This window comes from Filicampus tigris, chromosome 5, assembly GCF_054856515.1.
Source record: "Filicampus tigris isolate MCC_2025a chromosome 5, RoL_Ftig_1.0, whole genome shotgun sequence".
Taxonomy (NCBI): Eukaryota; Metazoa; Chordata; class Actinopteri; order Syngnathiformes; family Syngnathidae; genus Filicampus; species Filicampus tigris.
The window spans coordinates 9,025,327-9,041,861 of NC_141221.1; the positions used below are offsets into that span (position 1 = coordinate 9,025,327).

General features: G+C 39.2%; 2 protein-coding genes across 7 annotated transcripts in view; both read left to right on the top strand.

The window, feature by feature from the left end:
• The first annotated feature begins 381 nt into the window (after positions 1-381).
• On the top strand, positions 382-7,881 carry LOC147147165 (sesquipedalian-1-like). Of its 3 annotated transcripts, none has more exons than XM_086032192.1 (4): positions 382-724; positions 1,015-1,114; positions 4,356-5,160; positions 5,277-7,881. In XM_086032192.1, exons 2-4 carry the CDS (start codon positions 1,078-1,080, stop codon positions 5,371-5,373), a joined length of 939 nt encoding a protein of 312 aa, XP_085888318.1. In that variant the 5' UTR covers positions 382-724; positions 1,015-1,077; the 3' UTR covers positions 5,374-7,881. The 3 variants fall into 3 exon arrangements, with proteins under 3 accessions (XP_085888318.1, XP_085888317.1, XP_085888319.1); XM_086032191.1 differs by having other exon boundaries at positions 382-642; XM_086032193.1 differs by having other exon boundaries at positions 384-642; positions 4,356-7,881.
• Positions 7,882-7,996: 115 nt separating this feature from the next.
• sh2b3 (SH2B adaptor protein 3) overlaps positions 7,997-16,535 on the top strand; it is a 50,917-nt gene continuing 42,378 nt past the window's right edge. Inside the window, exon 1 of one of the 4 annotated variants that reach the window (XM_086032186.1) lies at positions 7,997-8,423. The gene's annotated coding sequence lies outside the window, so the exon portion shown is untranslated. Of the gene's footprint in view, positions 8,424-11,078; positions 11,453-12,068; positions 12,168-14,924; positions 15,032-16,535 lie in introns of those variants that run through there. The other 3 variants (XM_086032185.1, XM_086032188.1, XM_086032187.1) reach the window with 3 other exon arrangements.

Sequence of the window (16,535 nt, forward strand, 5' to 3'; positions counted from 1 at the left end):
TCTCTTTACAATTAGAAAATATATATTACAAAAGAAATCATGATATTTCAGATTTGTACTCTGTCAGATGTGTGCGCGTGGGTGTGTGGTTGCATTTTTGGGGTGAATACAGCTATTGTATGATTTGTATTACATTTTTGTAATGTATGGTGTAATGATAAGCATTGTATTGTATCAATGAATATATACATCAATGAATATATTTATTTATATATATATATATATATATATATATATATATATATATATATATATATATATATATATATATATATATATATATATATATATATATATATATATATATAAATATATACATCAATGAATATATTTATATATATATATATATCTATATATATATATATATTTTTTTTTTTTTAAATATATAATTTTTTTTTTTAAAGCGGCACTGCGGTCCCACACCGTTTTAAATGGTGCGCTCGTTTTTGTACCGTCCGTCTGTTATGGGGATGAGAAGGAAGCCCGCTCGCAATCCCCGCCCCTCTGTCTGGCCGCCTAAAGCCAACACTAACGCTCCTTGTGTAGGTCACGTGACATGGGAAATATGGGAGAAAGAAGGCAGCTAGATGGACGAACAACGCAAAGAGAACTTGCTCCAGAACAAACATCTTCACTCAACGGGTAACGTGCTTCCAAGTAATGAAAAAACGGACGTCGTAATATGGACGCTTACGCCGCTAGTTAAGCTTTCATGTGTTTAAAGGTGAATTCTAATACGCTACCCGCTGTAATGTAAATGAGCTGCCCGTCAAAGTGGCGAAAACTATACAGTGCTACAAATACAAAATGATCTACTTGCACACACTTAATCGATCTTTTTGTTCTATTTCTTCATTTTGCTGCGCCGTTTTTTTTACAGTCGGAAAAGTGCTGATGCGTCAAAAGCTGCTGACAAAGCCAGTGAATCATTTGGGGGGAAAACAGCTCACATCGACATGATGTTATTTTCCAACCAAACGTGAAATGTCATCGTGTTTTTCTCCTTTCTGTCAGGAATCAGATGTTATTGAAAATGGCCCAAGAGATGAAATGCGATATGTGGACGCTTGGAATTAAATGAGCAGCCGCAATGGAAGCAGGAGACAGCGTACACGTAAGTCATTTTGTTTGGATGAAGGTCAAACATGAGTTTCTTTCCTTGCAGTAAATGCAATAAATAAAATCAACACGATGTGCTAGTGTTTTGAACGTCTGTCTTAAAGTTAAAGTTCTGGGTTCGACTCTCGAGTTTGCACGTTCATCCTTGTGCGTGTAGGTACTGGGGCATACCTCCACATTCCGTAAGCATGCACGTTAGGTTCACTGAAGACTCTAAATTATCAATCGTTTTTAATGTAACTATAAAGAGGGGCTGAACGATTAATCAAATTCAAATCGACAAAGCAAGGTACTAGAATTCAACTTTCAAATTGCAAAGGCTATAATTTGGGAGGAAAACCAACCTCTGCTTCATTTTCGTCATAGGCTTTATTTTCTATAGAGTATATATATGTATATTTTGTTTGGTTTTTTTATATAGTGTCCAGATAAATTCCTTGCTTAAGAAGTGCAGTCCACATTTCAATTTGCATGTTGTTTCATGAAACATGAAAAGCCGAGGTGATAAAGCCACAGATTTTTTTTCCACATTATTGTTGTTATCTGACTTGCTGACTTATGTTTCCGCCACACTTGTTTGGTGGAATTTAGTGAAATTTTCGTAGCAAACACTTAAAAGTGCAAGTCAAAGTTTTTTGTGAATTAAACAACTCTAACTGAAGTAGATAAACTGTCTTTCATATTTATTCATGGTTCATTTGCCTTTATTTTAGCATATGCTTTAACCTGTAAGACCAAAACATTTATCCTTCCATCCTTTATCCAAACCGCTTCTCCTCACAAGGGTCGCGGGCATGCTGGAGCCTATCCCAGCTGTCTTCGGGCAGTAGGCGGGGTACCGAAACATTTATGTATAATAAATCTGATATTGTTTATTGTAATACAGATTAATTTATTCCTTGTGTTTAAAAAAATACATGGGAAGAGGACTATGAAAAAAAAAATCTGAAATTGTATTATTCAAAAAAATAAATTGCAATTAGATTCTTTTTCAGCACTACTGCAAATGCTTATTTGTGTGTGCCTTGTGACAAGACGATTAAAGAAAAGTAAAGGCAAGGTGCATTCATGCACAGAGGGCGGATATAAAAAGTCGTCACACCCCTGTTCAAATGCCAGGTTTTATCCGTTGGTCCATTCGTCCATCCATCTATCCAACCATTCATCCAATAAAGCGTTTGTCATCACTAGGTTCGCATGTGTGCTGGAGCCTATCGCAGCTGACGTAGGGCAAGAGGCGGGATGCACCCTGAGCTGGTCACCAGCCAATCGCTGGGCACGCATAGGAAAGACAAGGCTATGTATTTATATATAGCACGTTTCATACACAAGGTAACTCAATGTGCTTCACATAAATTAAAAGTACAACATTCAAAAGTATTTTCAACAAAGTAAATGGGGAAAAAATAGCTAAAATTACTAAAAGAATGTACAGTGTAAGAACAAGATTTTTGAAAAAATAACTTAAAAAATGCTTTAAAAGACCTTAATAGTAGAATAGCATTTACACTTTATGTAGACAAACAACCATTCACACCTATGAACAATTTAGAGTCTTCAAATAACCTGCCTTTAATGTCAACTATAACCTCTTCAACTCAATTGAATTATTTTTCAAAAATCTTTTCGAGAACGGACATAAGAGAATGTGGTTGCACCAGTGTGCACACAGTTTAAGACTGGGAATGTGTGTTGACAATTGACCAATCACATTCAAACTTTTATTAACTCAATCAGCACACAACTGCCACCATTCAAGATAATGCCAAATACATTTCAGATGTTGCAGTATATTTTTCCTGACCTTTTATTTCTTCTTATCAGAATCCAGTGCTTTTGTGTTAATACTGGCTGGTATTTGGAACTGTTCATTACCTCCTCCACCTTGACCAATGCACCGATTCCAACTGAAAACCCCCCAAAAAGGATTCTCAAACTTTTGAACCTTTTGGGTCCAAGTATCTCTTAAAGAGGGATACAGAAAAAGTCCAAATTTTGCAACATGTGAAGGTATGCTTTTTTTTTTTTTTTTTTTTTTTTTTTTATAAACAATACGACAAATTATTTTTCCGACCACCAAGCTATGACTCACAGCAACTTTTTGAGAGTCCCTGATCTAAACGCATGGTAAAAGCGGATGTGTCCACTGTGACTGGAGTTGTTTGCTTAAGGCTGTGACCCAGTTTATGGCCGCATGTGACTCCAAAGCAAAGTCTATCCTGTTGTGAAGGGGATTTTAATCCCCTAAATCATGTGTCAAATTCATGGCTCAGGTTCCAGAGCTGACCGGCCACATCATTTTTTGTGGCCCAATAAAGCAAATGAAGTGTGTCGTATTTTTTGGGGTAAATTCATTTATCATTTTCATTTTTGCAGAAAATCTCTACCAAAATTGCCTTTTTTTTTCTTCATTTTTTTATATACATGTTACAAGCATTTTTTTTTTTTTTTAGCACCTTTTTTATAAACAGTAAAGTGAACAATAGTATGTATATTAAATGTGGTATTAAAAATGTAAGACCAGTTAAATGCAGGGGCAATTGTCTGCTGCGATTAATTCAATAACTCTGAGGATAAGCGATATTGATAATGGATGGATGGATGTTATCAAAAAGGTCAAAGAAAAGTCTCTTCCTCAAAGCTTTGCAGGGACCGTTTTTCCGCAAAGACTAATGCTATTGCAGTCGCAGCCACTCTTTGTAGAAATAAGTTGGAGGGAAGAGTCTGTAAAAGACGGAATGTGTCCAAAGGTCACAACCCGCCAACTCTACTCTTTCGCTTCTGGCGGCTGTGATAGCCAGGACCGGCCCAGAAATACACTGGCCGTTGGGGAGATTTCCCATATTTTCCCGACATTCCCGATGGCCGCCCTGCCCCTGGACACCCACATCACTCACCAAGGCCAGGCCATAAGTTTTAAAGCCAGACACAATCAACAAAATACTACAGTAGAACACAAGGATAGCGACCCCAAGCGGCCAAAAATAATAGCAGCATCTGAGATGTAGCTACCGTTTTTTTTTTTTTTTTTCGATTAATTGATTGGGCAATTGGTAGAACACACAACTCTAGAAGTATTCGATAACTGCAGCCATAGATTATGGATTTGTATGATTTTCACAGAACTAGCGGCCTTTTAAGAGAAACCTTAAATATAACGTCACCAGCGGGGAATGAGATTGACCCCCCCCCCCCCCCTTGCACTAAATGTTTGCCTTTTCACGGGTCTCCCGCAGGTGAATTAATCATCCGGCGAGTCCGAGAAAGACGAGTGACGATGAAACTGAACGAACGCAGCGTGGCCCACTACGCCACCTGCGACTCGCCGCCCGACAAGACGGGCTTCCTGTTCAAGAAGGGTGAGCGCAACACGGCGTACCACCGCCGCTGGTTCGTCCTCAAAGGCAACATGCTCTTCTACTTTGAGGAGCGCGACAGCCGCGAGCCCATCGGCGTCATCATCCTGGAGGGCTGCACGGTGGAGCTCTGCGAGTCGGCCGAGGAGTTCGCCTTCGCCGTCAAGTTCAACTGCGCCCGGGCTCGCGTGTACAAAATGGCGGCCGACAGTCAGGCCGCCATGGAGTCGTGGGTCAAAGCGTTGTCGCGGGCCAGCTTCGACTACATGAGGCTGGTGGTCAAGGAGCTGGAGAGGCAGCTGGAGGAGATCCAGGAGGCGGCCGGCGGAGGCCCACAGGGCAGGCCCAGGTCATCCAAGCGAGCGTCCAAATCCAGATCGTCCTCGTCGTCCTCGTCGTCCTTGTCGACGTCGTCGTCCAGCTCTGGACAAAAGAACCACCAGGATGAGGTTCAGCTCTTGCCCGGAGGTCCCAAGGAGAACGGCGTCGCCTGGAGCAAACCGCACCCCGGCTTGGTTAACGGTTCATCCGACGGATCGTCATCTTGTGTGGCCTGGGAGGGCGGGGCCGACGGGGCCAGAGCCAACCAGGTCATGGCTCCTCCGGTGCCGCCCAGAAGAAGAGGAGCATCACTGGAGAGCCCCTTTTCTCCCGGCACCGGATGCTTCTCTAAGCTCCACGACTGGTACGGATTGGAGGTGGAGGAACTGAGGGCCCAGTGGCTGCAGAGTCAGTGAAACCATGGAGACGGACGGGTCAAGTTTTCCAAAAAATCATTCATTCCCTTCTTCCATTTTCCAGGGTGCAGGCGGAAACTGGAGAGCATCTCCAAGGACTTACGGATAAAAGCAGACTACACCCTGGAATGTTTGAAATTCTCATCACAAGCCACTTTTGATACTGTTTGTAAAAGCTAGCTTTCGCCCCGTTTTGTCACTATCCTGACACAAAATGGAGCGATGGAGTTGACCCCGAGGGAACAGAAACAAAATGAGCTTTTGAAAGTCAACCTCAAAATGTTTCACCCTGTAGGAGGTGGTGGCTAGTTTCACAACGGCTGTGTAAAAGTAGGCATTTGTCTGCCTTTTCAATCTTATCATTTTCCCACCTTTGCGGTAGGTATTTTCCGCCTTTTCAAATGTCGCTGTTTGACAAACGGCACCGCTACGGAACAGTGGTAGAAAGTCGACCCAGCAATTGTCCACCTTTGACACTAGTAGCCAGTTTTGCACCAACTTGTAAAGTCATTTTCCCGCCTTTTTTTGTGACACTGTTCTGTATTAACAGCACAAATGGGGGAGGCGACGGGGCAATTTTCTGCGTTTTTTAGGTCGTAGCCACTTTTACACTGCCTGGAAAAGACCATTTTCCTGACTTGGTTGTGTTGCTCTTGTGTCTCAACACTGCCTGTAAGTGAAGTTTGCAATACTGCGATCAGGGTGCGAAATTTAACGCCTCATTCTCCCCTCTTTTGCACGGTCCAATGAAGTTTTTTTATTTTATTGTTATTTTTTAATTTTTTTGCAGCATCTCTGTGCGGAAACGGCTTCAGTGTCATTGTTATTGGTTAGTGAACAATCAGATTCAGTCAGCTATGTGAACCACTACAGTATCAATGGCGAATACATCATTCCTGCTTTGTTTTGCCTCTTAGCGAGGATATAATTTGTGATTGTGCATCCTGTCGGGTACAGGAAAAAACAATCTGTCTTGGTGTACAATCCGGGGTAATACAAACGAAAATCACAGAAATATTGATTTTTTTTTTTTTTTCTTCACCTTTGCTTAATGACAGTTGTCAACGGGAGATGGACAACAAAGTAGCTAACGTCTTAGGTTGGATTGAAACTTTGTCTTTTTCGCTGAAATCTGATTGAGTGGATATATTCGGTTTTTATTCCATTTTTTTTTTTTTTTTTTTTTTTCAGACTTGAAAGTCAAGCGACTCAGAAACAACTACACGCTGCTCCAGGAACATAAGTGAAAACATGGACGTAAACAATTATTAATCATTGCCTTTAGTTTGGCCATGACTCACTCTTCTTTCCATTTGAAAGTTTCCATTACCTACATTGTTCTTTCTACTTATCGGTCTATGTACTCTAATTTTGATGTATGGCAGCAGGTGAGTTGTTTGGGTAGACTTGCGTATGCGTCTGTAATCATTAGAAACAGTCGTGCTGAGTCCTGAGCTTGTCAGCCTAATGGATAGCTGGTCCGCCTCACAGTTTTCAGGTTCTGGGTTTGATTCTTGGCTCAGGCTGTTAGGTTGCTTTTCTCTGTAGCATGTGGCTTCTTCCCAAATTCCCCAAACATACCTTTGAGGCTCATTGAAGACTCTTAAATTGTCCGTAGGTGTGAAAGTAAGAGAGTGGTTGTTTGCTTATACATGTCCTTGACTGTCGACCAGTCCAGGGTGTACCTCACCACTCACGTTTTCTTTAACTGCATTCATGCAATCATCTTGTTCTCTCACAGGTCTTAACAGAGAATATCTGACCTCACATTTCCCCTTCCATGTTGGAAGTTTTTTTTTTTTTTTTAAGCTAGGGCTCCGTAAAACAGGCTCATTCCATGGTGACCCGGTGCACATTTCGGAAGCCTCAACTCTGTTGTGTTGTTTTTTTTCAACAATTTTTTCAGTCAAGCATTATCGGAGGACCACACTTTGTTTCTATGTTGTTTTCCTTTCTTTTGGTGACATGTTCCGACAGTGGCTGGGTGGCTTCAGTCCGTGTCATTGCACAGCATTATCATGAATGTTACACACATGGTACAAGAGGGAGTTTTTTTTTTTTTCCGTAAAAAAAAAAAAAAATCACATTTGCAACAATGTTAACTTAACTCCTATGGTGGCATGTCTTATGATTTGAATGTGGCAATTTTTTTAACTGTATGATTAATAACTGACTGTAGCATAATCAAAAGTGCCAAATTCCAACAAAAGTAACATCATGGATCTTTTTTTATATAACATGTTGGGACTTTAAAAACATAAATTGCACATGATACAGGTATTGTTTTGAATAATCAATATTAACCATGCATAATTTAATGGCAATGGCATATACAAATATCTGACATAATAATTGTATCTATGATTTATTTACGTATATTAGCATTTTCCATCATTCCTGCTAACAGTAGTTTGTTTGTCATTTTAGTTATACAAATGAAAATGTATGTACGATGATGTATGATAATCAAATGTGACAAATGGAGTGTGTTATGAAAGGCATTTCTACATTTTTATAGCTATTTTATCATGTAAAACTAATTTCAAGCATTCTGTGGTGATTATGGTACCTTGAAATATATTTAATCAACTACTGTAAGCAACCCAATACATTTTCAAGACTGATCAATATTGTGAACTAATTAAATTCTTTTACAGGCCATTTGAAAATTTGTAGCACTATATTTTTCCTTTATTACATTAACATCGTGAAAAGTACAATACAAAACAAAAATATACAACACACAAAGGTACAGTAGGAATATAACATGTATTGTTTTATTAAGAACGCCATATATTATCCTTTCCATTATAGTATTTGTTGGACAATTCTACAAAATTTTTATAAGACTCTTGTAGACTCGGCTTTTCTTGTATACAAGAATTTTTATAAGACTCTTGTATACAAGAATGACGGCCATTCTTGTATGCGTGAGTAATGATTCATAAGAAAATAAAATGAAATCCCACAACGCTAGTAAAACGCTAGTAGACTTCGACATTTAACTTTACGACAGTTTCTTCTACTATGCGACAGTACGTCTCAGAATTTCTTTTGGCGCGCTCACCTGCAGTCTCTCCAACTTTGCTAGTTAACCAATTAGGTCCTTTACTTAAAACAGAACCAGTAGAACGGGGAGTTGAACACGTTCATCTATTGTGGTGCCAAAAAACGGCAATGGCAGTCCACGGACACGAAGATACAGACACAGGTAGGTAATACGAATAAAGTTGACCGTGTGACCTACCACCATGACCGTTAAGAAAATAAAATGTGGTGCTGTGTTGCGTTTCCTTCTCCAGATGGCGCTGTGTATCAGTTGGGCCGTTGTGAAAAAAGTGTACGCTTTATGAGGAGTCCTGTATTCTTAAAATACTTTTCGATAAGTTATTATTTCATAGTTTTTTGTTTTTTTTTTAATTAAAATAAAAATTATTAGGTGGGGTGGCATTGCATTCGACACATAAATGTACTTGATTAATCTTGTGAGGTTATGAAGTTAAGAGCCTATGAGCTGTGTGTGGATTGGCAATTAGTCATGTTTGTGTTATTCGTGGTATGTACTATAAATACCAATGCTTTGTAAACTGGGTAGTCCTGGAAAGAGATCTAAGAGATATTAATAGTATGACTATACGGGCAAATGGAAAGTACTTCCTTCTTTCAGCATCAAAATAAAAGTGTAACTGAAGACAGAAATACTGTATCTACTGAATGTGTTTTTAAAGCGTAAACTAAGGAAATAGTAGAGTATCGGTATCAATAAAATGTCTTTTAGCATTTTATTCTGAAAATTGGTGAGTCAATGAAACGTTGCTTCCAAATACACATTCAATCTCATTGTCTTGAATTATCCAAGCCAGATGGACAGTCATCAATCAAACGTATATCCAAGACAACACGGGGAACCAGCGTTGGCCTCGCGGTTCTGGATTCGGGGTCCAAACCCAGCCTTCCTGTGTGGATTCTGTATGTTTATCACATCATCGCAAGTTTACAAAAATAAAGTAGTCGTGTTTCCAGAAAACCATAGTAATTTAGACGCATAAAATGAATACTATTGCATTTCATGGAAAAAACATTGTCAATTTTACTCAGGTAGAGTTGTATTATTAATGAGCATTAATCAAAACTCAACCAAAAATTACATTTTTAAACAAATATTTAATATGGGCAGCATGGTGTATTTAGCCTTAGTTTCAGGTTCAAGGTTCGAATCTCAGCTTCGGCTTTCCAGTGTGAAGTTTACACGTTCTCCCTGTCAGCGTTTAGCTGAAACCTTATGCCTATGCCAATTGGCTGGCAACCAGTCCGGGGTGTACCCCACCTAGTCTCCATCTCACCTTAAATTCTTGATGTCTCAAGTAAAAACACTTTGAAATCAATCAAAGATCATTCGTCCTGTCTTTTCCTCAAGTACAACACAGACACTGAATGAAACGGAAGCTGCGCTCATGCCCAACAAATGAGCCTCTTTAGCCCTGTCGAATTCGATTAGAATTCCTTTCTTTTCCTAACGGGGGACATAATAGTTGCAGACAATAGTATGTTTGACTGCGCCGGGCAAGAAGCGAGCAGTTGGTTTGTCATGAGACCCTGCAGCCTCAGGTCATGCCTATTCACCCTGTCTGTAATAAACGAGATGAAAAGCACATTTGTGGGAGGAATTTGCATCTGTGGAAGCAAACAAATAAAGGATCCCCCGTGATACATGCCGTGGGAGTTAGTCGTGCTCATGTCGATAGATCATGTGTGTGAATCACCAAGTCGTCTTTTCACAAGTAAAAGCGAAAGTCGGGCTAATGCATGCTGTCTAAGTGTCAAGGCAAGTTTAGCACAATGCATTCATCCATTCATTTTCTATAGTGCTTTTTGTCATTAGGGTTTTTTTTTTGGGCATGTGAGAGGAATTTTCTTGAGAAACACAAGACCAGGGGACTCGAACTAGACTTTACACAGACTTGACTGAATGGAATTGGCAGATATTTTGCATTTTTGATGTAAAATCAGTGATTGGTTGTGATCAATGTCATTGATCAGACCCACTTTAAGACACTACAGCAAACACAATGTCATTCACTGCTGCCAATGTTAAAGGGGAAGTCAATCCAAAATTTTCTTTTCAATAACATGTTCTATGCTCTGAGCAAATGTGATGTCATTGACAGCAAGTGACAAAATGGCCACACCCTTAGATGGACAAAAACGGGTGGATTTTACTTCTTTACTCATATTCCACAAACACAATATCAATCAGAATGCCATGTTTAGACTAGTGGGGCTGCATAGAACATATTATTGTGACAACATTTTGGGTCTGATTTCCCCCCTTTAATAATCCAAGGTTTCTCATACAGTCAGATTAATATAAAAAAAATAAAAAAGACAATATTTAAAGTTTTTTTTTGGAGTGTTTACTAGCATTTGGGGGAGAATATTTAGGGTTTAATTGTTATTATTTTTTCCCCAGTGCATTTTAATGGCCGTCATTTATGTGTGAATTTTGACTATACGTATGTGGGCTGGTACTAATCCGCCGCAAATACCGGGGGTCAACTGTACAGTAATTAAACAAATTGATTAAAGAGATTGGATTGATCTGTCCATTTTCAGATTGGATTGGTGATTGGTTATCTTTTTTTTTTTTTTTAAACTTGCTGATCAGCGATCGGCTCCAAAATCCTGATCGTGGAAAGCTTAATAGCCTACTGCATGAATGGCCAACATAGATTGATGTACATAAAGTGTTTATTAATGTACATTTTTAACTTGTGTGTCCAAGGAAACACAAGTGATAATTGGGGGGGGGGGGGGGGGGGTCGCAGATCTTCTTCAAGTCAGATGTCTAGCTTTTATTTTTGCTCAAGCGGAAGCCGGAAAAGCTGTTGTGAAATGTTTCTAACTTGACTCGGCGATGTAATTTTTTTTTCCACCGAGCGGAAACCAGGGTCCCCACTTTTTTTTTCCGCGTCAAGTTCGTGCCTCAAAGTTTTTTTTTTCCTCTTCTTTCAAATCGGAGACATCGTCGCGTCAAGTCACAATGGAAGCCAAAGAGACCATTTTGTGCACTTCTTCCCGTTGAGGTTGACTCTCGTTCTTATGTTTTTTGGGTTCTTCCCGCCGACGCCACTTTAGTGACCAACTTTTTGATGCCTTTTCGACACATTTCCGTTATGCAAAGTCCAAACTGTTGTGTTGTCGTCGTGCAGCGGTGGGTGCCCGTCCGAGATAACGGAGAACGTGAGTACTCTAATGCTACGTATTGACATTCTTATGCTTCAACGACTTGCTCTCTTTTCGCCACATGGCACACTGTCCGCAAACGACGACTCCCCAGGGGTTCGCTCACGTTCTAAACACTAGTTATTTGTCGGTTTCATCTTGAAAATATGCTGAAGTGACATTAAAAAAGGATTTCGGAAATTTTCTGGTATTGCCCGTGAAAGTTGCTCGGCGTGCCATAAACTTGGCCCGCGTGTGTGTTTTTGAAAGAAGTTGGAAAAAGTCCACATTGTTGTGACGCTGTCATTGAAAAATTGACGTAAGTCTGATGGTGGTCACCATGGCAATGACGCAGCATGGCACCCAGCTAGCCCATCTTACCTGCAGATCTTTCTGTATGTACAAACATTGAGATAAGTCTGTTATGTACCGACATATTTAGCATCAAGCATCATAGCGTGCCAGAATTGAATACGTCTCTTAATGTAAGTTCAAACACCAGTGTCAGAGTTTTGGAGTTCGAAACTTGGCTCCGGTCTTCCCGTGTAGAGTTTGCATGTTTTCCTTATTGTGCCTTCTTGGACTTTTTTTTCCCTTTCCATTTAGTCCAATAAATTAAATAGTTGCAGAACAACATGGTGACAAATGGTGAGCGCATTTTCTTCACTGTTTGGAGGTTCTGGGTTTAAATGGATGGATTTTCACCAGGTACTCCGGCTTTCTAGCATGCCAGGTAATTGAAATACTCTAAATTGCGCATAGGTGTGAATGTGAGTGTGAGTTGTTTGTCTATATAGCAGTCCCTCCAGGATTTTGCGGGCATTTTTTATGATTGTTGCAGTCTAAAATGCCTGATTTTGCGGGCAATTTTCCTAAAAGTTGCAATTGTGGGGGGCTCAAAACCTACACTCTTTACGCAAAGCAAATGTTTTCTACACATTTGAAGTGGAATTTTCCAAAATATGTTTGAAAGACCAACAGATGTGTACCTTTTAGAAAAAGCATATTTAGCACACATCTCTCAGCATCTGGAGTTGAATCAAATATGACGACAACAGCCTTTTTCTCAATTTGGCTCCTCGGTGCTTCTTCTTTCTGGTAGACTGCAGCTAAATATATATCTTTTTTTGAAGCTGATGATAAGCCAGAATGGCTCCTCCATTGATGACTGTCTCTCTCAGGGATCTTCTCATAGCTGGGTGGTCACTAACAGACAGTGGGATGTTGATAGCTTCACAGATCTGACAAGAAAGCGAAAAACTTTTAGCACTCTTAGACTTTTTCCCCCAACTGGGTGTCTTGATAAAATGTAGTATCACATCATCAGCCTGTACTATGAAATAACTACAGGTGGGCAATATATCAAATACCTTAATACCACCTTAATTTGTTGTGTGATCCCGACAGACCTCGCTTCCATCGCCTCTGCGAGGATTTATAGAGAGTGCATGTTTCTTTCAAAACTTTTCAAGTGTAATTGGAACGATACAGTCGTAAAATGCTTGTCGATAGATGCCTTTCTTTTATAATCTATTAATACACTGCATTCAGAAGAAAATAGTTTTGCCCCCACTTTCGTGCAGGAGGTCCGGATATTGGTTTGCGCGGTCCTATGCCATGTTTTTAGTTGCTGACGGGTGTGACGTAGGGATTTTCTTATTCGCGATTTAAGCTACCGCTGCTATTTACAGTAGGCTGCCCGCGGAGCCATTTTAGGCCAAATAACTCCCAACGTTACGTGAAATATTCATTTTTAAAATGTAGTCGTTGCGATGTTTAAACAAAGTTGATTTTCTTGATTTTGCGTTAATAGTTGGAGGGCCTGATATAGTTATGTGCCCTGCTATTAACTGGTGGTGACCAATCCAGTGTGTGCTCAGCCTCTCGTCCGAAGTCAGCTAGGACGGTTCTTGCAGCTCACCCTCCACCCTAATTAGGAGAAACGGTATTGAATATGGATAGATAATGCATAGAAAACATTATTGTAGGGATTTATTATACCCATGTAATGTACGTGTATGCCCCATAAACCTGCAAAATCAAACCAGAGTGTGAATTGTGTATTTTCTGGAGCGTCGGGTTCGTTGAATGCTGGAGTGATTATCAAAGTGTGGCACACGTGCCACAAGTGGAACGTGAGCCTGTGAAAGAATCACTAAAAGCAGTTCAGTTGTTTGGAACTTTTATGTTCAATACAATTGCAGTTTCTCTGTAAGAACTATTTGCTTATAAAAATGTATGTAGGTGCAATTTTGTTTTTAAATGTTACATGCATTGAATCATTATTTGATTTCATTTTTGATATATTTGAGCACAACGTCAGGTTCAGAATTAGGTTCAGACTGTGCTTAAAGGGACAAAGTGTAGAATGTTTTGATTTTTCACTGATCATTCATTTTAAAAAAACCAAAAACACTATTCATTTAAAAAATATGCCCAAAAAAACTCTTATCACATCAACGTAAATATTTGTATATAATCGTGGTGAAGAAATCTCTAATGATATTACATACCTCCCCTACAAGAGGCTGCCATGTTTCGCTGCCATGTTTCGCTGCCGTCTTTGTGCTACGGATACTCGAAGGGGACAAACTTTGCCAACGTACTTCCTCAGCATCATGACTACTGCATGTGTAACAAATGCAATACACTTGCTTCATGACTTGAGGGATTACTAGAAGTCCTTTGTGATGACATTTTTCTTGCACTTCTGCTGAAGAAACTGCTGGTAGGCTTGTGACGTGTGGTCTCTTGGAGTCACCGTAGTGCGTGTGCACTACAGCAAATTTTAATCAGAGATGACCATGTGTCCCTAAAAGTATTTTTTTAAGCTAATTTAAGAAATGTCTTTACTTTTTTTTTTTTTTTTTTACCACATCAGGTTTCTGAGTAGCTTTTTTTGTTTTTGTTTTGTTTGTTTTAGTCTGATTTATAAAAGCTTGTGCAATACGGATTTTACCATGCGTTGTCATTTTTAGCTATGACGTTTCAGAAAGAAATCCCACCTGTTGTTGAACCTAACTCTGAATGAATAAATATTACCATTACCATATTTATTACTACTGTATATTACATATTCAATTATTGTTATGTTATTAGTATAAAAACCTGATGTGCTAGAGAAAAAAAAACAAGGCAAGATTTGGAAAAATATCTTGAAAAGTTTACTTGCGTCTGAAAATAGTAAAAATGTGTTGATTATACAGCGAGTTTACGGGCCCTCATTTTGAATGAGTTAAGCACAAACAATTCGTAGAAAAATGACCTCGCATTTTTCTCGTGCTGCGTAACCATAATTGGCAACTTGCATAACTCATTGCAGCAAATAGTCGTCCCCGCATGCTATTGCGATGCGGAAGTTCCACCTACGTACAATACATTCATCCAATCACAGACGCCAGAAGTGAACAGACGCGAATGAATGCGGAAGGCACTCCCGTGTTGACAGACACGTTGAACTTTTCCAAAGGACGTAAATAAAGCGCTAAACAATCAGAATGGCCCTTAAGAAAGGGGAAACTGCTAAAGAGAGTTATTGGAAGCGCTTGTCATACATGAACAAAAAGACCTGTGTTCTTCTTGCGTTTTGTAACCAGGGTACGTAAGTGTTGTTTTGATTTTTATTCGACAGACAAGTGAGAAAGCGCTCGCTGGAGATAGCGTGAGCCAAGCGATCCGAAAATTCCAAAAATGATCAAAAGAAATTTGCAGCAAATTAATCTTTTAAATAACAATATGACTTCCCACATCATGATTTTTATTTTTTACGGAAAAAGACAAGTTTCCCCGAATTAGTATGAAAATCAACCAATGAATTAGGAAAGAAACAGACATAATAGGAAAGACTTGAATCAGATTTTCTCCACGTCTATCTTCTTCAAAGGAGCAGCTGTAGTCCTCTTCCCCTTTCTCCCCTCCTGACGTAAAGTTAGAGCAACAAATAGTTTTTTTAAGTGTTTTATTTCTTTATAATAGTGTGACTTCACTTATTATAATATTGCATTATATCTATTTTACCCCCACACACTGGTTAAAAAAAAGTGAGTATAACTTAATTTGGGGGCTGGAATGGATTAACTGCATTTCCATTCATTTCAATGGGAAATATTACCTCGATTTATGAACGTTTCAAGTTACAAACAGGCTCGCAGAGCCAATTAATTTTGTAACTTGAAGTTCCACCGGATATAAATTTGTCACATGAATCATTGCATATTATATTGGAATAAAAGTCAACCTTTTTCACAACCCCTCGGAAACCAATAAATGTCTAAACCAGCGTTCTTCAGTCCTGTTCCTCTGTGTCCTGCCTGTTTTCCATCTCTCTCTGCTGCAACGAATGATCAGATAGAGATAGAGAGAAGAGACCCACAGAGGGAGATAATTGCCTGACAGATTGGAATGGGAATTTAAAAAGGAAGAGCCAAATTAGGGCGGAAATATGGAAGAGAAAGAAACTTTGTACAGCAGAAAAGTGGTCTAATTTGAAGTTCAATCTGCCGTCACACGTAATGTCATCCCATTTCACGAAACTTCAGCTCAGTAATCATTTAAAGAACGACTAAACACACGTATTTTGCTTTTTTTTTTTTTTGTGGCCTTTTTTTTCATGTTGTGTTTTTGTGACAACCACAGAAATCTGCGAGTGATGGCAAGGATGAAAAAACGGATAATAACAAAACCATCGAATCAGAAATAACTCGGGCATTTTTTGCTCAGTACAATATGAATAGAATAGAAATACTCATTATCATCATTATGACAGAAACTTCTTGTACATGAGGCAGTTTACCAAGTACAAGTAACTGAACAGAAAAGCTGTATGCAACAATACTACATCTTATAAGTATACTCCAATAAACAAAATACAGATGGAAACATGTCCAGCATGGGAAAAACCTATCTGGCATCTTGATTGGGTGAGTGCTTTTACTTTATTTTTGTTGCCTTTTCACTCATCGCATTTCTTTCTTTACATTGAATTGTTAGTTAAAACATGCCTGTTTCATTGATAAATGTTAATGGTCTTCATTCACTTCACATGAGCTCCTATGAGATTTACTATTGTTGTTTTCTAGGACACAAACTAGCGTCATGGAAG